The 27,911-nt window shown below is 41.0% G+C and overlaps 1 protein-coding gene across 1 annotated transcript; it reads right to left on the reverse strand.

Moving 5' to 3' along the window:
• Positions 1-1,720: 1,720 nt before the first annotated feature.
• Positions 1,721-27,865, reverse strand: mybpc1 (myosin binding protein C1). Its single transcript, XM_083999202.1, has 32 exons — positions 27,618-27,865; positions 23,597-23,620; positions 21,829-21,900; positions 20,447-20,665; positions 19,432-19,476; positions 17,317-17,358; positions 16,739-16,780; positions 16,093-16,203; positions 15,670-15,818; positions 15,439-15,574; positions 15,310-15,358; positions 14,569-14,625; positions 11,891-12,057; positions 11,674-11,806; positions 9,778-9,902; positions 9,571-9,676; positions 9,265-9,431; positions 9,008-9,173; positions 8,826-8,932; positions 8,600-8,736; positions 8,267-8,426; positions 8,068-8,172; positions 7,802-7,990; positions 7,134-7,268; positions 6,817-6,984; positions 6,631-6,719; positions 6,356-6,551; positions 6,104-6,243; positions 5,837-5,996; positions 5,086-5,222; positions 4,491-4,677; positions 1,721-1,894 (listed from the first exon to the last, which is right to left on the reverse strand). The coding sequence occupies exons 1-32, from the start codon at positions 27,637-27,639 to the stop codon at positions 1,797-1,799; spliced, it is 3,840 nt and encodes a 1,279-aa protein (XP_083855328.1). The 5' UTR covers positions 27,640-27,865; the 3' UTR covers positions 1,721-1,796.
• Positions 27,866-27,911: the final 46 nt, after the last annotated feature.

Genomic DNA, 27,911 nt, shown 5'->3' on the forward strand with positions numbered 1-27,911 from the left:
AAGAGCACCGGGAGGTTTAAACCCAAATAAACCGAAATAAACCCCAAAAGCTACAGGAGTTCATAAACCGAGTTTATCCATGAACATCAAATTTCAACACCGAGACCAACAGTGAGGACAACTCTTAGAGAAAAGTAAGGCAGAAAAAATGTAGCTAATTTTTCTTCTTATTTTCTACATTTAACTTGCTGACATGAGAATTTAAATGCTAGCTAACGAATTCTGGTGGGAAAATAATCATTTAATTTGAATATACAACAGTCTCCTAGAAAGTGTTTAATTGTCTAACTGAAATAGAAAAAAAAGGTAGATATGGATCATTTAATCATATTTGATGAACAAATTATATAATAGTTTGATATCAGTGTATGAGTATTTAGCCTAATATTTCCAACTTATAGTAATTTATAGTAATTATGGTTTATTAGTAGGAGACAAGATCTGGTGATTAGGGGATTGTGTGGAGAAAAGTTTAGAAGTCTATGATTTAGCAGTTTGTATATCAAGTGTAATTTATGAAAACAGAGGCACTATGCTGCTACCTGATTGATTGCCAATCGATTTCTCAATTATAATTATATAATCATCATAAGTTTGAGTCTTTTTGGTAGCACATGTTAAAAAAGTGACATTAAAGTTAAAAACACATCACTTATGTTCACAGAAGTAAAGTTTTCAAGAAACAAGAGTATGTTGGATTCAGTGAGTAGACTACACTGTTTTTGTAGTCTATTTGTTAACATTTTGTAAAATAAATTATATCATGTATTATTAGATATCCTGACAACTATAACTATTTAATTTAATTTTATCAACTATAATTGGTGCCGTAGAAATCGTAAAAGCAATCCCGCTTCTCTTCATTATCTCATTATTATGAGATCATGAGACCTTGTTATTCCACTATTATAATATCCAAAAGTCCAATGAAGACTGATAGAGAGACAAAATGTTGACATTATAAACAGATATTTGGCAAGCAGGTTTTCTTCAGAACAAGCCTTCGACAAAAACAAATGTTTATGAAACACAGAGCTCACGACAGGGTACATTTTTTAAACTGACTATTTATTGTAATCGGTTTGTCATAATTACAAAGTCATGCACACATGACTCAGCCTCAGTCAAGCCTCAAGTCCAATATGAAGTCAAAAATCATAATGTATCATGCAGATATGGAGTGTGTATGTAAACCTCTACATGTTCTATTAGACACAAGAAGAATGAAAATAACAAATACCAATGTAAATCATCTACAGATGAAGGGTCAGCACATTCATTTATCCAACATTACTCGAGTGTATTTTCACTTTTCACCATACAAACACCAAACTCTTGTTTATACATTCTTTTTTCCCTCCTAGATTTCAGACCCCAGAAATAACATACGGCCTTCAACGAGCACTCCTGTCAAAAATCAACATGTAAATACTGCAGGTATGTCTCACTGTTTGTGCTATATGTGGTTTGAATATGTTTTTTTTTTACACACTACATGAACTTATCAAAGCTAGAGCCAAAACGTTGCCAACATGCATCTGAGCTTGACACAGTTGAGAGCGTGACAAAGAAGTGAAAGTGGCTTTTTTTTGCTTGGTTTCCTATGATAGCACACAGCATGCCACGCCACAGATCAGTAAGCCTACACCCTCGCTCACACCCTTCCATCCATCTCGCCATCCATCCCTCCAACCGTCCCTCCGTCCGCTTGAAGGATCACAAGTGGCAGCAAATGTCTGCAAAGCTAAAGTGTCTCATCACAACACTCTTGTCCGATTTTTTTTTTTTTTTTTTTTTTACTTCTCCTGCTTCGCCTCGTTCGCCTCGTTCATGTACTTGTCAATCAGGTTTAGGGGCACTCCGCGTTGCATGAGCTCGTAGAAGGTGAACCCTCCTGGATGGGGAGGGGAGGGGAGAGGAAAAGCTCTTACAACACTGTCGGGAGGCACAGAGGCAGATGTGAAGACGAAAGAATAGAATAGAAAGAGAAAGAGAGCTGAAGAGCAGAACAGGCCGATCAAGCAAAAAAACAAGCAATGCAAAGAAGAGAGGCCAGATGTTCATACACTGGAGTGAAGAGAGAGAAGACAGGTGGTCAGAAGAGTCCATGTGTACAGTGCACACTGTTTCTAAATCAATGTGTCCCCATTCCATACTATACACTAATTGTCTTAGCATACTTAATTTCTTAATTTTTCATCATTCGAACTGTTTTGTTTTTAGTAATGTCCGCACCAGATCTATGGTAATGGACCAAAAACAATTAGTTGTTGACACTTTTAACAACGTTTCACTTTAGATTGCAGTGCATAAACCAAAGTGGGGTTCATCCTACTGGGACCACGAATGTTTTAACCAGGTTTCTTCCAAATCAACAGCAAAAATGTTTTTTTTTTCTGAGTTTGTTTGCTAACTTTCAAACAAAGCAAATATTAGGAAGGAATATTTCTTCCCAATATTTTCCAGTACTATTCACTGAGGGAGAATAGTGGCCATCAACAGCACACTTACAAATCAAGCATTTCCCTTTTTTAATCATATACTGACTTATTTATTTATTTATTTTTTTACATTGTAGATATTACCACATATTTTTGCTTACAGTTGGTGTGTAGTAGGGAAGTAGGACAGAGTTTACATCTACTCAGACTTTAAAAGGAGAAAAGATGTAACTGATTCCATTGAAGTACAAGGCATGTAAAGATTTAACATTTTAACATTTTTAGTTGTCTGCAACAAGCAGCAGCTTACAACAGAAGAGTGTTGTCTTTACTAATCAGGCAGTTTCAAACACAACTTAGAAAATACCCGGTGTTAGTTTTCTCCCTTTGATCCCATGAGGTTTCCAACAGCAGTATTTAGATCTACAACATAACAGTCAGTTTCAGTTTGAACAGATGCTGCTGTGGATTTATTGATAAAGGTTAGAAACTCTTTTTACTCACCTTTTCTCTGGTTCAAGTTACATGAGTCTTTAAATGCACACACTTTTGATTAAAATAATCAAAACAGGGTAGTTAAAGTCAACCCATAAGGGGATCTCGAAGAATCACTTAGCAAAAAGCCGCATCATGCAAATCCTGTTCTCTTAAAAACTTAGTTTCATGTTTTGTTTTGTTTTTTTCGGGGTCCTGTTTTCTTGAGGAAGAACAGCTGCTACAGTCCCACCGACTGAGAAAAGCGAGGTTACATAGGCTGGCTGAAAGATGCATAATGAATGACATAAGCTTCATATGCCCAAACCATATGAAAGCTTACCTTATATGAGAACATACATTCACAATTCTTGAGTTTGGACTGGGGGAGAGAGAAGAGAAGAGGGGTTAACAAAATGTTTACATGGAGTTATATGTGTGCACCAGGGAATACTGTTGAGTTATTACTGAACTCTTTTATATGAGGAGTTAACTGTGTGGCACAAAGGACACACAGGAATCTGTGGAGAATAGTTTAAGATGGAGACATTAAATAATACAACACAAAAACACCACAGCTCTATATGTTATGTCTACTGAGGTGTGACAGACTGTGTTGAGGTGGTGTGTTGTGATGATGAACAAGATGGCTGGATGGACTGGGCTGGATAGAAACAGAAGGGGGATAAACCTCTGCATGTGGTGGTGATGGAGGAGTGTCACCAGATATTATGTGCATGACACACACATGAACAGATATTATTATTATTATTGTGTCATGTAACTATGTTGAAAATGGTGTCCAAGGAGCTTGTTGCACCAGATGTTCATAAGTTCAAATCTTGCCCAGTTTTCAATAAGTAGATATTGCCCATCATTACATTAAAACAGGTTGCACCACACATGTGCTCTTGTATACAGCCAGTGTGCTTTCTAATAACAAATACATGACCAAACAATGTTAGCTTACGTCCCTGGATATTTTCCAACATATTTTATACTATTCTTTACATAATAAAGAACGCATAATTTATCATATTATTAGGTCACATCAAGTTTTTTATATGTTTGAAGGTCCTGATACCAACTTTAACTTCATGTTTGTTTACTGTATATAGCTAATTGGTTTAGATAGGGAAGCTTTAATGGTGCAAACCGATTTAGTAAATCAGGGTTAACCCTTAGCCAAGAGCAAGTCAGAAGTTTAAAAAATGAAATAAAAGAAAATCTCAGCAATGAATTTACGAACAGCTGATGCAACCCAATCCAGATACTTACATGTCCACCACCTATTTGGCCAGCCATTTGGAAGACTGTAACCCACAGTTCAAACACTACAGTACCCTGGCAGAGCTGGTTTCCAAAAGTCGCTTTTGCTTCTTCAGACTCTTGTTGATTGATATTTATTGTAAATTATTAATTATTTTTTGCAAGAATCCTCAAAGTGGAAGAGATGCTTAAAAATGTCTGCAAATATTCTACTAATGAACAACATCAAAAAAGAAATAATGAAAGAAAACAAGATCTAAGACTTTGACTCAGACAGGTTTGGCTGGCCTTCTGCTTTGCACTGACCTTTGACCTCCAGCTTGCATTCCACTTGGGCCTCTCCCAGGTCATTGATGGCCTTGCAGGTGTATACGCCACCATCATAGGGGCTGGGCTTCCTGATCTCTAGAGTACATACTCCCTGGTTGCTAAACATGCGGTAGCGTGGGTCGTCAATGATGATCATCTTATTCTTCATCCAGAACACTTTGGCCTGCAGGCAGACGCACACATATCAGAGGGGCAATGATGATCGAACCAGCAGACAGATTGGACAAAGCGGCTCGATACTGTACAACCTAACAGTTTTAACGCTCTTAAATTATGTTTCCTAGATCGTCTTTTTGCAGTTTTTTCCACAATAAGACCAGAGAACACTACAAAAAATGCTACAAATTCAAATTGAAACTATTGGCAATAATAGCTAGAATTAAAGAATTAGATCCATTTTGTGATTAACTGGAACCAACCTTTAAATTTGATATACTGTCTTCAAATGGGTTTGTCTTGTCACACTTCTAAGAGTATCAGTTCTGTACTACACCATGACCAATGTATATTTACCTGAGTATAACGTGTGGTCTATACACACACCGGTTTTACCTGTTGTTATCCCACCTACCTTTGGGTTGGCACGGAGACTACAGTTCAGAGTAGTATTGTAGCCAGCAATGGCAAAAGTGTTGATCAGTGGCTGCGTGAACTTTGGCGGCTCCTTGAAGTCTCGGTCAGTGTACTCGGGTGTTTTCATCTGCATGCCTGTTGGGGTAAGGGTAAAGGAGGAGGAATGGGGTTTTGCATGATACTGGTGCTGAGCGGTATCATGTGGGGAATTCCCTATGTGATGAGGGAAAGACAATGTTTCTTTATTTATCATCATCCATGGCTGACACCAATGTGTAAAGGCCTGTCAGTCATAGCCCGACCCCTGTTAGATGTGAAAGTGAGGCAAGCTCACTTTAGGGTGGAAAACATCACTGACAGTACCTTTCAGATAACAGCTGTGAAACCAAACGTGAGCAAATGATAAAACAACAACTTTATTAGATGTGATATCAGTGTAATCCCTTCCAGAGTTGTCACTTTGGAAGCATTTCCCACCCACGTCAAATTATTAGTTTTTAAAGTCAGGGGATATCAGAGATTTGGCAAATACAAAACTTACCGTAACATGCAAAACACAGTAACCATTCTAACAAAACTCTCATCTCATCTCATTCATTCATTCATTAACCTTTATTTAACCAGGAAAAATTGCTAAGAAAGGATTCTTGTTTAGGCAATGGCTTTGTAGGAGGTGAAGGACCTCCTAGGGGGCATTCATTCACTCAAACTCACAGACTGTCACTTGCTAATGCCGCAGTCAGTTGTACCTTCTTTGACGATGAGGGCGCTCTTTTTGGTTTGGGTGGCGGCTTCGCTCAGGCCACACATGTTCTCTGAGAAGATCCTGAAGAAGTACTCGTTCCCAACAACCAACTCGGTGATGGTGATGCAGGTGCGATGGTAGTGCTCAAGGCACGTGAACCACTCCTGGAAAGCAGAGTAAAGCCAGTGATGTAAATCCTGTAGAGATGCATTCTATATTATTTAGGAAGTTTCTTGTTCAACTTCAGTCAAAGTATGAATGCAACTTCTACCATCGTCTTCTTGTCTGCTTTTTGGATGGTGTAGCCTGTTATTGGGGCATTGCCGCAATCCTTTGGAGGAGTCCAGACCAGGGCCACATTTGTGCCCCATACATCTTCAATGGTCACAGTGTGGGGAGGTCCAGGTAGGTCTATAAAGCAGGAACGGATGATGATATTAAAGCCAAAGTTATGAACAAAGATTATTATAATTGGATCGTGATGTAGTATCAGTTGCAAAAATAATGGTGATGTCTTACTCACCTACGATTTGAATGTCAAGAACAGCTGTGTCCACATGATTTTCTACCTGCACTGTCATCTCATACTTCCCAGAATGGCTACGCTCTGCTTTGCGTATGAAAATGATGCTGTCGCAGTCTGTGTTACGGATGCTGACATGGGAAGGCTCTATGGGCTGCCCGTCCTTCGTCCAGATGACCTTAGGCCTGGGTTTACCCTACGAACATCACACCGAGTGGAATTAATTTAGTGTTTCGCTCTGAAATGTGTAACATGAATGGAGCAGGGAGATTTACCATGAATGGCACCACAAGGTTGACCGCCTCTCCAACTCTGCGAGTGTATGTCTGCTTCAAGTGCCGGGGCACACGGATCTTGGGAGGTTCTGGGGGGTAGAGGGACCAGAAGGTGCCAATATCAAAGACTGATTCAACCATGTCATCCAAAATATCCAAGTTCTAAGCCAAGCTGGCAGAACTCACCAATAACCTCCTTGACCAGTATAGAGTGTTGAAGTGTTCGTGGAGTGCTGGCACCAGCAGCGTTCAAGGCTTTGACTCGAACTAAGATCTTACACCCAGGTTTCAACCCAGTGATGGTGTACTTGGTTTTCTCTGTCACCTCTGTGTTGGACACCACCCAATCATCAGCTGTAGGAAAGAAAAAAGTCAATTTGAATTGATTTATTGTGTCGTGGGATTGTGCGAGTGGCATTGTGAGGTTTGAGGTGGGTGTTACTGTCTTGAGCAGCCTTAAGTCACACAGTCTGGGGCATTTGGTGAGTTTGCGGCTGACTTACTTCCTTCTATGCAGTACTCCACTAAGTATCCGTCTAGACCAGCAGCTCCGATGGTCTCAGGAGGGCGCCATTTTACGGTCACTGTGGTGTCAGTGACATCGTCCACAACCAGCATAGTGGGCTCACTGGTCACAGCTGGGAGGAGATAGATAGGGGTTGCAGAGATCAGAAGGTCATCCACGTGATGTTACATGAAAAAGATCGGAAAACATTCATTTTGGCAAGTCGTGACCACACGCGGACGGCGCCTCTCTTTCTGACTGGTATGTTATCGCTCCGTGTCAGCTCTCATTAGTCCCTGCTCTTGCCATCTATTCTTGTGATCTGAATCATACTTAACTCCTACTGAACCCTCTGACAGACCTGATCTCCTAAACCTCTAATCCGCAGATGATTTGGCAGCCATTATAAAGACATATTTAATATCCTCTAAAGCTCCTGCATATCCATTGGAGGTCACAGTCAGAATGTTTGGGATGGCGGGTTATGGGGAGCAACAGCTGTGTTGCTGGGGTACCAAGGGAAGATCACATGCACTATCATAGGAGCACACTTAAAATTTTCTCCATTATTAGGTGGTGTAATACTTTCCTTGACAGACTGTTGACAGTAACAGCTCAGAGGCCGGAGATTAGACTGTGTTAAGTGGAGACATTTGGGCTACTCACCGAGGGGAGTGAAGGCTTTAGACGGTTCACTGGGCTTGGACACACCAATAGCATTGACAGCAAAGATCCGCACTTCGTATGGCACACCTTCAATCATCTTCTTGGGTTCGAATGATGTTTCTTTGATCAGATCAAAGTTCAATCTCATCCACCTGGAGCTCTGCTTCTTTTTCCTCTCAATGAAGTAACCTTTAAAAGACAATTGACATTCAAAACCGACTGATGCTGATCAGTTAAACTGGCAATTAGTAAGATGTGATTTTTACCTAATATTGGTGAACCGCCATCGTATTTCGGTGGGTCCCAAGTCATAGCGCACCAATCACCACCCACCTGTGGGACCAAAGGAGCCTCTGGAGGGTCAGGAATGTCTGCAGAGAAACACAAGATTTCATTAGAAATTCAGGAAGCACATTTATAACTAATTCTATTGTGTTTTGATTTAAGTGTTTTGTGATCCCTTACCTACAACCTTGACTTTGATGCTGGCTGTGTCCTCACCAGCCTCATTCTGCAGAACAATCTTGTAGTTCCCTGTGTCTTCCCTCTCTGTGACTTCAATTGTCATGCTGGTCTGGTCACCGTACGTTTCAGCTCGGACACGGTGGCCTGACTCCAGAATGACCTGGGACAAAAGACATGGGACCAATTACATACACCCCAAGCTTTAACCATTCAGTAAAACAGAAAATGTATAAATCCCATGAAAAATCAGAGACAGAGACAACAGGGAGCTTTTGACTGTAAAGAAAGAGATGAAGAGAGAAAGAGTTTAAGACCACTTGGGTTTCAGCTCACCCGTTCTCCTTTCATCCACACAACTCTGGGTGCTGGCTCTCCACTGATGGGGATCTCCAAGCGAAGTTTGTTCCCTGCTACGATTGTGACAGTGTTGTCTGGGAAGTTCAAGTCCTCCAAGTGCACCTTTGGAGGGTCTGCAAAAATGAAACCAGATCATGAATACACAGAAAACCTATGGAAAGATTTGAGCCAACCCCAAGCCGGTGAAGCATTGTCTTTGTACCGATGATGTGAACTTTTGAACAGAGGCTCTGTGAATATCCCTCGGGTACAAAAGTATAATCTCCTGCATCGTGAAGAGATGTGGCTGCAATTTCAAGACGATGGACTCTGAAAAATGAAAATGTATGTTACTAAATCATTTGGACCTGTTTTGATTGATTGAGATCGACAAATAGGACTGACTTGTTTCTGTGTATGATGTTGATGCGATCGTTTGGCTGGATCAGCTGTCCATTCCTGTACCAACGACCTGGGACGTTGCCTGGGTAGATCTCACAGTGCAGTTTGAGTGGTTGACCAAGCTTAACGGTCACATCCTGCAGGTCCTGGAAGATCTTAAGTGGTTTCACTAAACAAGAGCACAGAACATATTAATACTCATTTCTCTAATAAGCAATCAAACAATGAAAATGAATGAATAAATTCAAGAAGCTACATACAGTCAACCTGTATATGAGCCTCAGATGTGCCACCAGTGGCCATGATGGAGTATGTCCCGGTGTCTTCTTTGGAGGCGTCATCAATGACCAAGAAGTGTTTGGTTCCCTCACACTTCACTCGGTATCTGGAGCGTACTCCTGTAGGAACCTCCACGCCGTTCTTCATCCTGGAGGAGGAAGACGCATTTTAAATATGAATCCTTACTACAGATGATTGCTTCTGTGCAGCATTAATAGTTTTACAAAAAGTGTATGACATTAGCTCCCATTGAGAGAGGGAGTTTGCTCATTGCACCATTCCCTTACCATTTGACTTGAGCACCTTCCTCTGACACCTCGCACTCCAGCTCAATCCTCTCATTCACTGTGGTCTTCACAGGCTCAATACCTTTAACTATCTTAACTGGCAACTCTGTAAGATGGGAGGGGGGGGGGGGCACAAACATCAGGTTATCTGGCTAATGAAACCTCAATTTTCAAACATCTTTGATTATTGACACTTAATCAAGATACCTTTGACAAACAGCTCTGTGGAGCACTTTTCATCTCCTGCAGCTACAGAGTAGGCTGCATCATCAGCCATGCTGCAGTTGTTGATCACCATAATCCTTTGTGTGCCTTTATGCTCAAAAATATACCTGAACAGGAAGTCCATTAGTTACAGAAAGAAATTGTGGTAATATAGGATTATACCAACCAAAGCACAGTAGGGTTGCGTTTGGAATGGATATTATTACAAGATGTTAAGCGAAGAAAGTGAAGTTATCTTTACCGTAAACTTACAGAAACCAACCAACCAAATTACTCTTGGATTCACAATGTAAAAGTGTGGGGAAAAAACTGCAGTCGACATGCATCAAATACACTGCACAAATCCAACTAGACAAAGGAGACAGTGTACACCAAAACTGAGACATGGAGTTGTGAAAACTGACTGTATTGATGGACTTACTTCCTTTGACTAAAGACCAGCAGTGGAGGCAGAATGGAGCCACAGACAGGAACGAGCACCATGATATTACAGACAAATAGACAGACAAAGACAGAGAGACATCATGCCTGGATGGGGTACAGTATGCATTCAGCAACAGTGTTACAACAAAAAAGAGTGCCGAGAGAGAAACAATGAGGTCTTCAGAACAGGGAGCCCTGGAAAAGTTCCACAGGAGACCAAAACCAGAAAACAGCAATAACCTCCCAGATGGCTTTAACTTTGCATGGCTTTGAACAGACCAGTGAAATCATGCCTGTCAGGAAATACAACTTTCTATCTGTTTATGAGCTTTCAGACACCATCTAATCTGTCTATTGATTCCTGGACTGGGGAATGACTGGGAAAACATTAACAATCGCAGATGACCAGCCTTTAAATCCATTTACAGTCATGTTTGGTCACAATATGTATTCTCTCCTTTTAGCTCAATTTTAGTCTCCACCAGTGGGATTCTGCTGTGTAGCTAATGGATCTTCCACTCTGTTCACCAGCTAGTTGAACTGTGTCTGTCTATTGTTGTGTTTTTGAGTGTTTGATGGGAAATGTACTGTGAGTTTATCAGTGATCATTTCCATGTTATTCATGGTCATCTGATTTATGACCATTGGTTAGTAGTAGCTTAAAGTCTAACCACTTTTAAAACTGGCTTTCCTTACATATCTTACACAAATTTATAACATATTTTTGCATATTTGTTTTGATTTGATTGTTGTTGTCCATTTTATTTTGAGTTATGACTCCTGGATCTTCACATTCAATCAATAGGTAGTTAAGTACGTTAAAATCTACTGTTATTGGCTATGACTAACATCTATTAAATCTGTTCCAAAGCCAGACTTGGTTAAAGACCTGTGAAGGAGGTACTACCTTTTTCCTGTACAAAGAAGGACATATACAACAGTTAATGGCAACAATTGACATCATACAGTACATTTACACCCAAATGTAGCTCTGGGGCCATGTATTATGGGCATGTTATAATAATCCCATTAAGTGTGTCTATTAAGAGCCACATTAGAGTCGAGAGAATGTTATTTGTTGACTGGCAATGGTTCACAGTGCAGGGGATTAAAGACAGTGGTGGTTAAGGTTACACTAAAAATCTTACCAAATCTTACCACTGGAAATTTTAACATATTGCAGTTGGGGTATTTGTAAGAATGCAGACCTAAGACTGAATAAATCTGTGCGTGGAGTAAAACATGTGAACCATTGTGCTTTTGAACGGTAACAAAATGAAAACACGTACTACCAGAAAATGCATAAAGATTTACATCGCCACAAATGAGAGACATTTTTATAAAAAATACGCCCCTTTTCTCTCTCTTTTTTTTAATAAAGAATGCCTTTCATTTGTGCAGAGTTGAAAGCGAGAAGACACGGAGGGTGCAACAGAAGACAAGGTCATTGCATACTTAGGACTTGGCCTGATTTCCTGTCCGTTCTTGTACCACTTCAGCTCAACAGTGGGGTCAGCCAGATCGACCACCAAGCGGATCTTTCCACCTTTATCCACTTGGTAAGCTGGGTCCAGCTTCTTCGCAAAAGCTTTGACAAGACAAAAATAAGATAATGTCACAAAAAAGTTGTCATGCCTAAATGAAGGCTGATATTAAGCTGATATTTATTTACCTTCAGTTTTCTTCTCCTCTTTGTGGGTCTTCTTCAGTCTCTTCAGCAGACCCCTCAGATCTGTGATGCCATACATGAAGGCGATCTTCTCATACTCATCTGGACGGGCGTTCTTCAGGATCTCCCACACATCCACCTCAGGAGCGTCGTCCTGCTGTTTCGGCTCCCTAATGGTGCCGTAAACGAAGGAACAATGTGAGGGAACAAGTCATGGGCTGGTGCTTGCAACGTGTCCTGAGGAACCACTCATTATCTTGTACGATTGAGAAATTTCCAACTGGATCTCAGAGACAACGCTTTACTTCGTCTTTGTTTTTTTCCACTTGAATAATGTCGTTCTCAATGAATGTGCTGAGCGTTCCTCAGGACATGTCACACAAAGGGATGGGCATGGTGAGCTGTCTACCTGTGTGTTAACATTGGCTCTGGAGTCATATGTTAACGATGACAGGGTAGCAGCACTACAGTATTATCGGTGCTCTGATGTATTTATAACTTGCTGTTGGTTAATTGTGTCCACGTGTTTTTTAATTGTCTCCTAGATATGGACCTATTGAAGAAAACTCGGGATGGATGATGATCATTGAAGGGCTTCATAAGTAAGTACAGAACTACTTCACAACTAGGTTAAAATGATAGATGACTAATATATAAAACTGATTTAATCAACTATCTATAATTATAACTCATTTGACTGATGATGATTTACAATATTAATTGTAAAACAACATAATGAGTCACCTGTCATTATCTTTTTGGGGCTATTACTGCCTTATTTGTCAAAGTTAAATTAACTTAATCAAGTATCAATGTGCTCTTTGCATTCATCCATTTCTAAGTATTAGTATATGAAGTTAAGGTCCTTTTGTGAAAATCCTGTTGTGTCAGTTTATGAAACAGGAACAGATATTTGAGATTTCTTGAGATCTTCTTTCCCATCCCTAGAAATAAAAGGGAAATATTAAATGGGAGATACGGAAGAGTTTTGATTCCTTTTGTTTGTGTACTGCTACAAGAGTCAGGGATAAGTCTGGGATATACAGGAAGAGGTTTATCAACATCGTAGGATTAAAACAGCACACAGGAGCGGACAGATAGGAGAGTTGTCTCTTGTAAATGTGTCATTCAACACACTGTTATGGTACTTTTTTGGGGGGTAATAACATGGGGATATGCAGCATGCAGGGATTTGGGGGAGACCTGCAACAAAGATTTTAATAAGGACTCGTATGTTTCCTTTCACTCCTACGAACTGGCCCATCCCTTTGTTGTTGTTTTTGTTGGTTTGAGAGATCACTTCAGAGATGCTCTGACTCTGTTAGGTGATAGGAGAGATGTTAGTGGAGATGTTAGAGAAGGAGATGTAGTTCGGAGTGTATCCGTTAGCTTGTATTACAGTAAATACATTCAGTCAGTTTCTTTCATAGACATTTTCTCAAATGTCAGAAAGGTTGGAGGTGAATAGCATCGAGTATTATTCCATTCTTTGCTTGTATTTCTCATCTGTTTATTTTCAGGCAATTATAAAGAAGGCCAAAATAAACAAGGTGGTGTTTGTCTTATATTTCTAAATTGAAATAAAATGACAATGTAGCGATAACACTATTTTACAGCATCATTTCACCATGGCCCATTAGCACATCATTAATGATCCGAAATGGCGCTCTTTGCGTCATAAGGGTGGCGTCGACGGCGACATCCTCCTCCCAGTGTTTATGATGCAAGGCCCATTTCCATCATTACTGATTGCTGACAGAGCAGTTAGGAATGCTGCCTTCAAATGAAGTGTTACCGTACTACAGTAGGCCAACACTCTTGCTCGTCCAATTCCTATAGCTACATGTCATGCTGGCGACTCTACAGGATTACAGTACTCACCCGCAGTAAGGTCTAATCATTTAAAAACCTATGGTTTTCTCTCTACTAACCTTTGATTTCTGAATATGTAGGGGAGAAGAAGAGACAAGCCCAAAATAAATGTATAATTTCACTGGTGAACAGTGTCACTGCCTATAGGTCTATTTGTATTATATTATCTCAAATATGCCTTATGGTGTTTTGAGCCACCACAATAACTTTGGCATAGCACAGAGGTTTTCAAACTGTGAGGCACTCCTCTTAGTGTGGACAGTAGGACAGCATGCTGTTTCTTTGTACTTATTGGACTAACCTCTCTGAGGATATTATTATCTCCTATGTCCATCATCACGTTTGCAGTGATAGCTGCAAACAGGAGCTGATAATGCCAATTATCAGCCAATAATAGTAATGATGAAAGAACACTAAAACTGAACAAAAATGTGGCTTTACAGTAGCTTCAGCTCATAGCTTGTAAGTGTAACCCTAAACCCTAAAATAATAATTATAGCTATTTTCTAATTCTACCCTCTTTTATTTAATAGTTTTTTATTATTACAGTAAATAGTGGTGTTGGGAGTGAGGGAGTGCATTAATCTCAAATTTTCTTTCCCACAGAGTCAGACTTTGAAAACCCCTGTTATAGTGTAATGTATTATGTAGACTTGCCACTTGTACTGTAGCCTTATACAAACCAAATTTACAAAAGATTTGACAGAAAGTAAAGGGAAGCACATCAAAAAAAAAAAAAAAAAAAAAAAGGGATTAAAAATACTGAAAATGACAAAATCCACTCGGGGGGGTTGGGACGTGACTCTCACCTATGTTTAAGGAGACCACTAAAGTCAAGCTCCCCTGCATCTTCTTGTCCTTCACTGCTGTTGTTAACAAGGAGAGATTAATAAAGATTTAATCAGTGATGAAACACCTACAGGTACTAGAAAACAATGCTAAAAGAGCAACGCAAAGCAAATACTCTGATGTCAATCGATGTGTTAGCTCTAAGCTAACACGATTGGCACTTACACAAAATTCCCTTTTTTCATCCTTTTTTCTAGACAAAAGCTTGAAACAAAGTGGTTTGTGTAAGACAGATCGAGAGCTGTCCCAGCCAATATTACCACAATGTTGAGGCAATGTTGAGGCAACATTACTGAGCAGCAGCATTGTGATAATGCAACGACTCTGGGATGCTTTGCATGGCTTTCCAGACACATTGTTTGTAGGGAGATTTCAAATGCAAGTGTTGGCCTTTAACTACACATTGAGTCAACTGGTTGATTTGTAATTACCTTGAAGAAAGGTTAATGACATTATCACAACCATCTTCTCACACTTCTATGTACTACAGTTACATATTACTGGAAGGTTACACGTACGAAGTTGTGCCTTGTGGAAAAGTATGAGAATAAATCATTTATCAGTGATCAGATAGTCTACATAGTTTGTTCAGGTAAAGAAAAGAAAAAGAAATATTTTGAATACTGAATTCAAGATGGCTGCTGTTGATTCCTTTAGAATATCATCATTTCTCGTGCTTGCATCACATTCTTTTTTATTACCTTCTTTTGAAAGCCGATCGAATATCAATACTCTGTGCTTGCTCAGCTTCTGCAAGACAACAACAACACGTATGCTAGGCTGCATTTCGTCCTATGTTTCCCATTTATGTGAAGATGAAAACAGTGCACTTTGTTGCTTTGACAAACCTTTAACTTCCAAGTCAAAGCAGCAGCTGTCAAACTTGTCCTTGTAGGTGACCTCGCACCTGTAATTCCCTGCATAGTTGTCTTTGGCCTTGATGATGTGCATCTCAAAAGTGTGGATCTGCCAGGGAGTGGTACATATGAATTAGCACCATTTGCATGTAGGTACCTAGGTGAATGGAAGTAAGGGGGGTTGGATGCCTTGCTGTCCAGTACCTTGGTGAGTCGCTCAAAGGTCTCTTTCAGTTGTAAGTGCTTCCCTGTTTTGCTGGCCAGATCCATCCATTTTCCTTTGAACCACTTGATAGTGGGTTTGCGGAGGAGATCTTTGGCCTCCACCTTGGCAACAAAGGTGATGTCTCCACCTTTGGACAAGTACAATAGGACCAATTAATCATTAAAGTCACATTGATAAACACACCGTGACTATTATGCATGTTGGAAATCCTCTTAAAGCCAGACTGTCTGAAAGGGAAACTGTAAAAGTAAAACAGATATTTCCAAAGCACCTTTGCTCGGTATAATACAGTATATTGGCTGTCCACAACCCTTCAGTAATGATTACAGTATGTCAAATGTCCTCTGCAGTCACCCATCGCATTTCCTTGTAAACATGTATGTACTTTGCTGTTTGCTCACCCACAGTCACGGTGCCACTTTGGGGTCTCTCTATCAGCAGGGTGGACAGTGGTGGGGTGTCAATGGGCTTTTCCAGGTCATCTGGGTTTTGGCCCTCTCCCAGAGACCACACTGATCAGTTAAGAGAGACATGTATATGACACACAGATCTCCACTAACATTGCGCTAAGAATGATACAGTGAGGAGTTCATACACCCACCTGTCGCGTTTCATCTGAAAGTTTTTTGTCTTACCCTCAGTAATTTACAAGACAAACAGAAAGACTAAAAGACACACAATGTCTCTCTTTCAACAGTCGCACCACATACAGCAGCAGAATTTAAGCTCTTAGCAACATGGAAAGCGTGAAACAGACAGTATGAAACGCAGAAAAGTAATTTAAAAAATGATTTATTTTGAAAAAACATCTTCTTTTTGCAGATTTTCCGCTCTTCTGTGCGATCCTGGAGGTCTGAATGTGGATGAACCGCGTCGTTATACTGTAGTTGTAACCCATATCTTCACCACTTATAAAAGTTTATAGGCCTATCAAGTCCTACCTGCTAATCAATAAGGTCTTTACACAAATGAACCTGGAAAGCTCCTGACTAGTTATGTGCCGTTGGAAAAAACGAGAGTCTTTTTTATGACTGCTACTTAAATTACCTGAGTCTTTTCTCCCCATGGCTGGCACAGGGACGCTATCATCTGAACAAAGACAGAGAGAAATTTACAGCATATTGTAAGGAATAGTACTGTAAAGTCCACTGAAGCAAGCACACACTTAAAAAAAGTTAATCCAAACAAGCAATTAAAGACTCGTGAGCAGTGGCCAGAGGAATTCTGAATCAAAAGTCAAAGGAATTTTTTTGGACTATATTCTCAATATTGAATTAATACTGATTGTTGATTGGAAGTGCAAAAAGTAGATATGACTGATCAGAATTCCAATTACGAACAAAAACAACGAATAATGTAACTGATATTAAAATAAATTAAAACGGGGGGAAAAACTTAATCAATCCATTAATGGATGTATATTAATATGTTAGCGAGGAGTTTTGGAAAATTTTCATTCTTCTTTTGTAAAAAGTAACTTCCAAACACACCAAAACATCTTAAGATAAACATGTCTCCAGCATGTTTCCTATATCTGTTCAAGACAGTGGGTCATTCTGATTGAGAGTAAGCTACTGATTTGGTTGGTGCTGAAACCGTGGTAGTAGTTAACAGAGGGATCTTACTAGGCAGCTCAACTGAGAGTTTCTTGAGCGTATTGGCGTCTTCTGTGAAGAAAGCACAGTTGTCATTGAAATTAATCAGGATAAACTCAACTACTGACGGTGGTTTGATGAATGTTGTTGTGTACATCAAGTGTGTGTTTAATTAGCAGCTGGATGCTTTCCATTCAAAAGCTTAGGGAAGTGGATGCGCGCCTGTCTCGTTCATTTTGATTTCATTCAATTCTTACTTTTCTTTTTTTATGTTTCAGTTTTATGGCATGTCTTGGACAACACCATATCTCATAAGACCTAGAGCTTCATTGGCTAAATATCGCAGGTTGACAAAGGAGGCGAGTCGACAAGCAACTTGACCAATTACGACATGGAAGCAGACAGAGAGTCACTCTCAAACTGCAAACAAGGTCAGTTCTTTTATTTTCAATTACAGTTTTTGTATTCAGCAAGGGCAGCCTTGTAACCTTGAATGTTACTGACTGACTGACTGATCGTAATTCCACCTTTGTTCAGTTAAAACATGAGTTGGCCTCAACAGTTTCTGTCTGAGTTTTCAGTTCAGTCTAAGTTCAGTCCGTTACGCTTGAACAACATGTTGCAGTTTGCTTAACCTGTACTAGGAGATTGAAAAAACATAGATGGAACCAAACAAATAATCGCCTCAAAGTAGCTGACTCTAGTCTTGTTAAATACAGACAGGTTTTATTGGTAAAACTTATACAGAGTCTAGAAACATGAGTTTAATCTTCATAACATCATCAGAATCTAACGTCCATATCACATTCTCAAAATGTAAAGAGAAAAGTTTGGGAAAAGACAGAAAATAACCATCCCAATTAAAATCGCACATTAAAATATCTGTCCATAATCGCAATATAATATTTTTGCATATTGTGCAGTCCTGGTGCTGGATTTTCGGACGAGCGACACAAACGAGAAAAATATCCTTTGCCTTAAGTGATTAAGCATATTTTAATTTCAGACTTACAGGAACTGATCGATACGGTAAGTCTATGTGGTCTGGTTTACTTCCCCATTGTAAGCAAATTGCTTTAAGCTTTTAAATGGAAGCATCAGGGATTGTCTTTGACAGACAGTCCCATATAGCGACATAGATAGTCAAACATAAGCAATATAATTTACAATACTCAGTTTCATCTCTGTTCAGTTGAGCGGTGGCTCAGTATTTAGCCTAGCTTAGTGACGGACAGAGGGAAAGTATGCTAGCTTAGCTCCGTCAAAGGTGCCTGTTAACATCTCTACGTCATGTATAAATTCATCATATAACATGCAAATGTTCATGAAGGATATTTTAAAGCTATTTTAATTTTGACAGAGGCTAGCTGTATACCCTGCTTTTGTGTCCAGCGTTTAAGCTAGGCTAACACTGAGCTAAAGTGGACCCAGAGATGAAACTAATATTGACATTAAGAAAGCAAGTGAGCAAATGACCTAAATGCCACAGTGCTTTATAAAGCAAATACATAGATAAAGTGTATCAACATAAAAAGCAATACCACTCAATTTAAATGCAACATTGGCATTACCTGCTCTCATACACTGAATCAAAATAGATTCCATTGATACTATATTCAGTGGTATTTCCTTTTAACAGATACACAAGACTTTACAAATGTTAAGATATTACCCAACAAAGAGCTCTTGTATTAACATGCATATACATATAAAATGCAACCATGTATGTGTAATATATACATGTGAAATATCATTGTCACATCCTTACCTTTATTTGAGATGAGTAAATAAAGGTGAATGTGCATGTATTGTTCTGTAGCAGTTTGCATTTAGAAATCACACATTTCCTACATGTATGTCAGTGCGCATAGATTTGGCATGGAACAACCATACGAAAAAAATATGTGAACCATTTCAGCTAAAACACAAGCCACGAACCTCAGGTTTATTAACTCCCTGACACTAGAATATAACCCAACAATTGATTGGTTAACCTTCAAGGTAATTTATTGTACCTCCAAAAAAATTCAAAGCAGCATTAATTATGCTCAAAATAATTGCCCAAGACTGTGTGCAGCATTCCTCAAAGAGTAAAGGTGGAGGAGGAATAAATGAGGAGGTATTAGGGGTTGTATTGGTACCAACCTGCTTGAGGTGTTGGGGATGGGACAGTTGCTGCATCATCATCATCTGCAATAAAGGTGTCATTGACAAATAGACCCACCTATCAAAAAGCTCCAAGTCCATCATTGGCAGGCCAACAAGACACAAGGCTGGCAGGCCAACAAGGCCATTGATCACATGCGAGTCAAGACTTTGAAATGGATCGTGACATGCAGCTCTTGGATGGACGAGAGGAGAGAGACCAAAAATTTGAGCTGAAAAGTTTGGCTCAATTTGTGTCCAACAAAAACACTTCTGTGCATCTGAGAGATAAAACGCGGTGATCACAGCGGCGTGAAAAGCTCAAGCTGCCGTAACAAAAGCACAAACTCTCCAGCAGTGCGATGCATGTACACACACTGGTGGATCATAAAAAGAAAAAAGAAAAAAATTGAAAGCTTGTAATCCTCTGTCGTTTATCTGACCCTACGCAAACAAAACTGATAGGAGGTAATCTCCCTTGTCAACACTGTATGTAGTGTAGTGTGTGCATGTTTGCTCAGCATAGAATAATGAATTTAGTGAGTTTGATTACTCACCTTGTGGATAAACAATCACCTTCAGTTTGCCATTTCAGTTAGTCTATATTAGTCTATTTCTGAAGTCTGCTATCTCAGTGCCAGAGTCCTCAGTTGCAGGAGCAATTTATTTATTCCTTAAGTCTGCATGCTTTAAAGGCAACTTGGAATGAGAGCATTGTTTTAAAAGCAATTTGTAAATCAGTGCATGGCTTCAGTCATTCAGAGAGAAGACCATAGCATTCATAGCAGCTAAAGGTCATCTATTAGCTTCCTACTGCAGCTAAATTGTGGTTTTAGATCATGTAAGATAAATGGAAGGCGGCTAAGCTGCAACCAAGCTGCTGAGCCATATTGTGTGAAACTGAATGAGGCTTTCATGGCTTGTTTCAGTAGCATTTGATCTGCTAGAGGGGTAGAAACGTGCACTTGGACTAGGAGAGACATGGGAATGAATCAAATTTAAGAGGAATACTTACCAGGTGGTGGGGGAGAGCAAGGCTCGTCTTCATTTACAGTAGAGGTATCGGACTCTGCTTGCTCCCCAACCCCACCAGGCTGTGGCTGGTTTGAGCCATTGTTCTCAGTGGGGCTCGGCTCCTGAGCCACCACAGCCTGTACCGGCTCCGGCTCAGGCTCTGGGGGCTCTGGGTTCTTCCCATCAGTCTCTACTGGCTCTTTCATCTCTGCTACCGCCTCTGTACAGCAGACAAAGCGCCAGGCTGGAGCAGCAAGCATCGAGCACAAACAGCCTTGCAAGACGATGCTTGCTCAAATGAGGTATACGTATAAATAGCTGATGACCAGATAGCCTAAATCCTCAAAAGATGAAATTGGAAAATCACTTTCACCAAAATCAATGTACAGTATAACATTTCTAAAATACTGAATTGATTGATTATTGAAGAAAAATGTGGTGTGACAGTTTCATGTGTTGTAATGTATCTGGTCATAGCGTATCTATACTGGAAAGTGATTGAGGAGGGATGAGTTTACTGACTTGTACAGAATATTTCAAATATCCTGCACTGGATACACCAGCAAATTTTGCATATGGAAGCCCAAACCTGACAAAATTATATTGCAATACATTAAAAACTTAAATTGTGAAAATGAGCATTTTAATAGATAAACAAAGGTTTATAAATTTATTTTAACTTCTCAAGTTAATAACAAAAGAGAAAGTTAGTTCACTTGTTAATTTAATTTAACAATCCGGTTTCCTTTCTTGATGATGATGATGATGATGATATAACCAAATAATGAATCTCTAATATTCAGATTAGATGGTTTGAATGAGATTTAGCATTTCCTAAAAATAGGAGACTTTAACGATTAATGATTCACATTTTTCCTCTGATTAATTTCCTTTCAACTCAGTAATGAAGTAGTTAACCATTTTTTTCTACACTGAACCTTTTACATATGTTTGTCAGTTCTGGTTCTCCATATGAGCCCATTGGAGTCAGTAAAACCCAACTTCCCCAATCTCTCCACTTCACACCTCCTGTGTGATGACTTCATATGTCAGTCACACAAATACAACAACAGCCACAGCATCAGTTAGTGACAGCACCAAGAACCAAGGCAGGCACATGTGGAGCAGTGCAAGCATGTGGATATCTGCACAGTAAGTGGGGTGTCTTCTTCTGCAGTGCTGATCTGATTAACTTCCTGAGCGATAATCATACCTCCACAAGAAAAGTGCAGATTCGTGTCTCTCAGAGTGAATTAGAAGGAAAAAAAAAATAGTGATGGCACACACCAAACGAACACGTGATGTGAGTGTGATGTGCAAAAAGAGTGAAACATTCTGGGACAGGTGAAGTAGGGAGGGGGGTGGGATGTCAGGATTACCCACCTGGGGGTGGAGAAACCTCCAGGGAAATCTCAGGTAAAGGCGGGGCACCATTACTGTCTGGGGCAACACTTTCTGAACATGTGACAAATATAGTGGTGGATGGAACAGCTGCTTTTAATAAGCACAAAGCTTCAGCACCTGCCTCACACTCAAACACACACATACACTCACACATACAAACAGACATAGAAGTGTACAACAAATCTAAATCCACCCACCTGCCTGCATGAAGGCATTCACACATCATCATCATACTTATCTCAGACCATCCTCACAGCTGATTCACACACAGGAAAACAACTATTATGGACTCAATTGTGTCTTTAATTACTCTCCTGTCTAAAAATCTTGTTAATATGTCAAGATTAGAGGTTTGTCATCAATATTCATCGTTGGTATGTACATTAATTAACACACTGAGTTAAAACTCTCTTAAGACTAAAAGCTTGGATCATACTTTATCCTTCCGTCAAGGTGTTGTGGTCGTACCAGCACAACACAGCAGCTGGAAGTGTCATGCTTCTTCAGGCAGTATTGTGCACTTGTTATGTATTATTATATTACTGTCTCACACTTGTACGTACGACGTGCTTGCATTGGCAACGAGAGGGATCGCATTGAAAACTCTGTTCACTTTTGCGTTATTACTAATATTGGATAAGTGTTTGTTTGAGAGTTTTTCTTCCTTTGAACAACATTTAGTGAACGCGTCTCCATTCATACGTCCACAAAACCTCCGTCCGCCATCATTTTAAACCAGCCCTCAGACCAATAGTATAGGTTCGGCCTGTTGCTAGTCCAAGCTGTCACATTCAGCTCAGTATTGGCATGTTGTGTCCTTTTGGCTTTCTAACATTAGCCACTGGTGAGCTTCAATTCAGGGTTCACCTGGTTCAGTTCACAGTGGGAGTGGTTGGAGCTTCACTGTGAGGGCAGGATTGTGTTGAACTTGCAGTTGATGGTCAAAATCGTAAAGTCTCTTTGTCCGTACATGTGTTACAGTCTATGATATCTAGGTATAGGCACTTTGTAGATGTTTAATAATGCACCTTCTGGTGGCTTAGTCAAACAAGTAATCACTAATTTGTTTTAAGTAAGTAATTTGTGACAGATGATTGATGGTATTTTCCTAGTTAACCCAACACAGATTATAACGCTGGAAAAGATGCTCTACACAACCGCTTAGACCTGAATGACATTCATTAATAACTACTCATTATTACTATGACAACTTTTCCAAGGGACATTTTTGCCAAGACCCTAAAAAAGCCCCAACTCCCTAACGACCATGTTTGAGCCTCAAGATGCTGCAGCTCCAAGGTCAAAGACTAGCGCCGGCAGAAAGCCAGTTGCATGCCAGCACCTTGCTCACATGGGAAGGCGGGGGGGCGTCAGCTGGATCAACAGAGAGGGATCAGCTGGCTGACGAGAGGAATGTCAGAGATGCTGACAGCTTGGTTGTCGCCACAGATCGCTCCGGAGCACAGCAGCACATCCATACTGCCAACTATTGGCTCCACATTTACACTCCTATGCGGCTGTGTTGGCACATTCACGCTACATTTGGGGCGGCGATCGTCCCCTTACGTATGATGACTTGATCAGTCTTGTCGCTGGTGTTCTGCATGATATGTTTCCGTAACTTCTAAAACTACTTCGAAGTAAAAAATATTGATGGTTGTACATTTGCTTGAGTGCATATTTGTGGTTGTAATCTGCTAGACTGTGAGGTGACTGGAGAAGATTAGATGTCTCGCCATCCACTCACCTGGCTGCCCGTTTGGTGTCTCATCTATGAAAGAAAAACAAAAGACAGCAGTGTCAAACAGGACATCAAGATCCCAATGCAGTACGGCTCTAATGCAATCAGCGTAATCACTAAAAAAAACGTCCTTTCACTTGTGCACGTTGACCCTTTTTATTGATATCCTTTCACCACTAAGCCATACCATCTTTTCTCTGGATGACTGTCTCCTCATGCGTAGACTCCATGTAGTCTTAACTGATTATAATTGAGACCCCCATGACACATTTGTTTGCCCTCTGCCTCGTCTAGACTTACAAAACTAATCATGGGGGGGAGGTTGGGGTTGGCTGCAACAGAAACACGTTTGGATTCGACATTCAGAACATTTAACTGAGGCAACAGCAGGGCCTCAGCAGATCAAAGCATCTGTATGGCCCCTTGGCATGCAATGACAGGGTTAAAAAAATTAACCCCCTTTTGTTATTAGTGGGTTAATGGAGCACAGTGCAGTGAGAGGTTGTCTAGTATGCATGGAAGCGTCAGACAAGTCAGGCAACATCTGGGGCAAAGAGTGTTTATCGTCCTTGCTCAGCTTTAGTTCTGGATTTCCAAAGCTTTAAGAGGTTGTTGACAACAATGGCTTTGATTGACCAGTTCTCCAACTGATCAATACTTTTACATTTTCTGGGTAGAGTTTGGAAGAGATTATCGATTGGGGTTGAAACAAAAAATACTTGCACACCCCCCTTGCACATGTCTTTTCAGTTATTTTGGATGATTAGACCTCTGCTCAGGTTAAGGACTTGGCAAAACGGACTTTCCTCTTGGACAGGAGGTCAACAGAATCAATTAACTCATTAGAGTGATTGATGAAGATGTAACTCAACCCACTCCAACAGGTGCAACAAAGCTAATAGTAGAGTCAAGAGATGTCAATCAAACAATGTGTAGTTGCCACACAGAGATCGGAGTAGTGGTCAGATCATTCAACATGGGCTGAGTACGCCTCTTTGGGAAACTTGGCAGAAACCGTGGATGCTTTGGGAGGACCCGATCGTGTATATTGTGTGTACATTGTGGCAGCATGATGTCACATAAACCACATAAGTTCTCCGGTGTCAATCATCTATTTAGGTTAAGCATGTGTCAAAAGAAATGGGGAAGGAATGGGGGAAAAGATACAGGTCAGGGGGGATTAGCAATTCATATTGGCAGTGACAGCAGTTGACAGCTCTGTTGCCATCACATGTTTGAGCATGTCAGGCTGAATTCTTCAAGGAAACCTTTGCGCTTGTGTCTCTTTACAGTAAGTGGCTCCTTTGGATGTCTCTGTATGCTTCCTCAACCTCTTCTTCTTGTAGATTAAATTATAAGGCATCTTTTCCATGGGGCATGTCTATGAAAAGGTCTGTTAGAGGCTTGGGGAGGAGGCGTCAGTGGGTGGGTATTGTTGGTTTATCTCCAAAAGCTCATCTCTGAGAGGAACAAAAGCTCAAATTCAAACAGTGTCCCACTTTCGCCCTCCAGTTCCTGGCTTGCTTTTACTTTGAAATCCCTTTACATAACCAATACACAACCAATATTCTGAGACTTAAGGGACCTTCTTCTCCCTTCCTTTTCTTCCCTTCATAAAAAGATTGCAGGCAGTCTATGAATACTGCAACCCTACCTCCTCTTATGTGCACTAACTATGCACCATTTTTACCATCCGTTTTCTCCCTCTTGCTTCTTGGGCTCTGATATCTCTCCATTTCTGACAATTCCCTCTGAGCATTCCTTGTCAAAATTAGCAGCGCTCCAACCTCACTTCAAAACAATGTGTCACTGGCCATCGGGCCACAATCCTACAGGGTCACATCATGCACCCGAGAATGAACCACACTCGCTCTCTGTCTCATCACCATTGAGATAATGAGAGTGGAGAAAGGTTTTGTTTTACCTCTGAGGACTCCCAGTGCAGCTGACAGGGCTGCAGGTATTTTCAGCTGTTGCTTCTGCTGGCGTGCAGACAGAAGGGCTCATACAGGCTCTGACATGAGCCAAAGTGCCGGCAGCTTTATTTTTTCCTAATATAGACCTTTATTACTTTAATAAAGATGAGCTTACATTAATGATAGTGTCTTTGCCCTGGTTTGCGGTTCTGTATTTTACTTTGGAGGATTATATCGTGTTGCTCCTATGAGACTACAAGGGTCTGCAGACAGGTGAGAGTTGTAGTTGGGTGGCAATTAGCTGCTGACAGCCATTCCCCCTGTGTTTTACAACAAGTTTGATTTATGAGGCGGTATCCTGTAACACAAAAGCAACAGTGTCACAGGACAAAGCCCAGGGAGAGTATGGATGGGCCTCGGCGACAGTAAATCTCATCAGGTGAAGACATGGGCATCACCACAGCTGAAACCCAAAACTTAGTTGTAGCGAGGACAGTATTGTAAGGCCTGCTGGCGCGGGGTCAGAGGCTTGATGGGGAGGTGGCCGACCTCTGAGTGAGCCATCCTTAATGGATGGTGGCAGGGAGATGGAGGAGGGGTGGGGGGGTTAGGTGGCTGTAGAGGGAGATGGCAGGGAACAAGGGATGGGGATTAAAAGTGCGCTCATTCTGAACTATTCCAGGGACAAGAATCCCAGTCCCAAGAGATCCGTGGGCGACTCAGCCAGTCCGTCATCTCTGGTTCGGACTTTTTAAAGGCTTGAGAGTGGGGTGTCTGAAACAACAGCTCAAGCCTCCTCCTCTTCAGCTGTTCAGACTCATTTAAAGAACAATACTTTTCTACCCTCATTTATCTGCTGCTCTGGGCTACGCTGCTATTTATGGGTAGGGGTTTTGCAGCAGACTGGAATCTGCTGCCTCTCTTTCTCTACAGCTTTGTCTCCGAGGGGATCAGAGATGTTCATGGTCATGGATGAACACTACAGGGTCAACTGCACTGTATTCGACAGGTCCAAGGTAGATAATGATCAGACTAAAGACTGGGATTTTGGAGGTTACACCTTCCTCAAAACCTCAAAGCATCAAGACCAATGAAATAGCATCAATAATCAACTTTGAAAAATGAAATCTCCAAAAGGACAATGAGTCTGCTCAAGTTTCTTTTTATACACCCCCAAAAATGCCCCAATGACTTTGAACCTTGGTAGAGCAAAGAAACCCCCCAAAAAAATCTTTGCAAGAGGAAATACTAAAGAAGAGATCTCAACAAAGCAGGCCAGATAAAAGTTATGTGCTACTGTACAGGCAGATCAATGGCTCTCTAGAGGATGACAACTTTATTAAAACCTTGCATCAGCTCTCCTCAGGAAGGCTTCCAGCACCAAAAAAAAGCTCCATTTCCTCTACATGGGCATGTCTGGGTCACCGGCAGACCCCGCAAAGAGCAGAGCTAATAGAGAGGGTGGGTGTAATCGCATATCGTAATGACAGACAAGAGCGGATTAAAAGGGAATGTTGATGGACACGGCGGTGCAGATGAGTGGCGTTATGGTGCAGAGGACTTGAGGGCGGCACCGCGGGGGATAGGTCGATTATAGACTTGAGGGCTGAGGTGTCCAATCTGGCCGTTCCGTCTCTACGATCGGGTTAATATCTATCCTCTTACGGCCCAACCCTCGTTCAGTTGCATCATCCTTCACGATGGGCTTACGCCCGGCTCGGGACTCATCAACATTCCTGCTCCACCGCTCCTCCTCATAACATCTTTCTCTGCATCACCCTGTGTGCCAACACCCCCCGCGGCAACAATAGTATCTCTTCATAAACCTCAAATCTTCTCTTGCCCCCAGGATGGTGGAAACACGCATGCATCAGTAATACAATACCACTGTCAAAGTCACTTTGAGGATTCCTGTGAATAAGCTGGCAGGCCAGACATAAAGTGATGGAGCTGCCTGCAGCCGATATCAACTGACCGCTCCTCTTAATCACAGATAACAACCAAGAAAACATGACTGCAGCAGAATAGGTTTGTTTTGGAGGCCGTTACATGCTTTGATGTTACTTCTACAGACAACATGCCAACCTCATCCTCACTCCCAACACTCCTACCTTTCTTTGTGGGCTCTGGCATCTTGAGCCGCGTCCCAAGAAAAGCGTCAAGGAGTCAAAAAAGTGCGGGTAGGTAGATACCTTCGGGTGAGTGTGAGTCTATAGGAGGCCAGGTAAGGCGTGGGAGCCCTCTCAGTCCAGGGAGGGAGAGATATGATGGTAGGACAGTGGCAGAAAAAAACCTCTGGGACTCCTTCAGACCAGAGTGATGGGAGATGAGGAGGGCACAGGGATACGGTTTGGAAATCTCAGTGGGGGAGGAGAGAGGACCAGTGACAGATCCAGGAGGGACAG

The sequence above is a fragment of the Trachurus trachurus genome (assembly GCF_905171665.1).
Source record: "Trachurus trachurus genome assembly, chromosome: 23".
In the NCBI taxonomy this organism is placed as follows: domain Eukaryota; kingdom Metazoa; phylum Chordata; class Actinopteri; order Carangiformes; family Carangidae; genus Trachurus; species Trachurus trachurus.

What these genes read in the sequence shown, in the direction of transcription:
- mybpc1 (XM_083999202.1), bottom strand. Translation starts at nt 27,639, where the DNA reads ATGCCAGAGCCCACAAAGAAAG. An exon ending in CCTTTGAGCGACTCACCAAG is followed by an intron (nt 15,575 to 15,669) that starts GTACTGGACAGC and finishes ACTCCCTGGCAG; the next exon opens with ATCCACACTTTTGAGATGCA. An exon ending in TAAAGCCTTCACTCCCCTCG is followed by an intron (nt 7,269 to 7,801) that starts GTGAGTAGCCCA and finishes ATCTCCTCCCAG; the next exon opens with CTGTGACCAGTGAGCCCACT.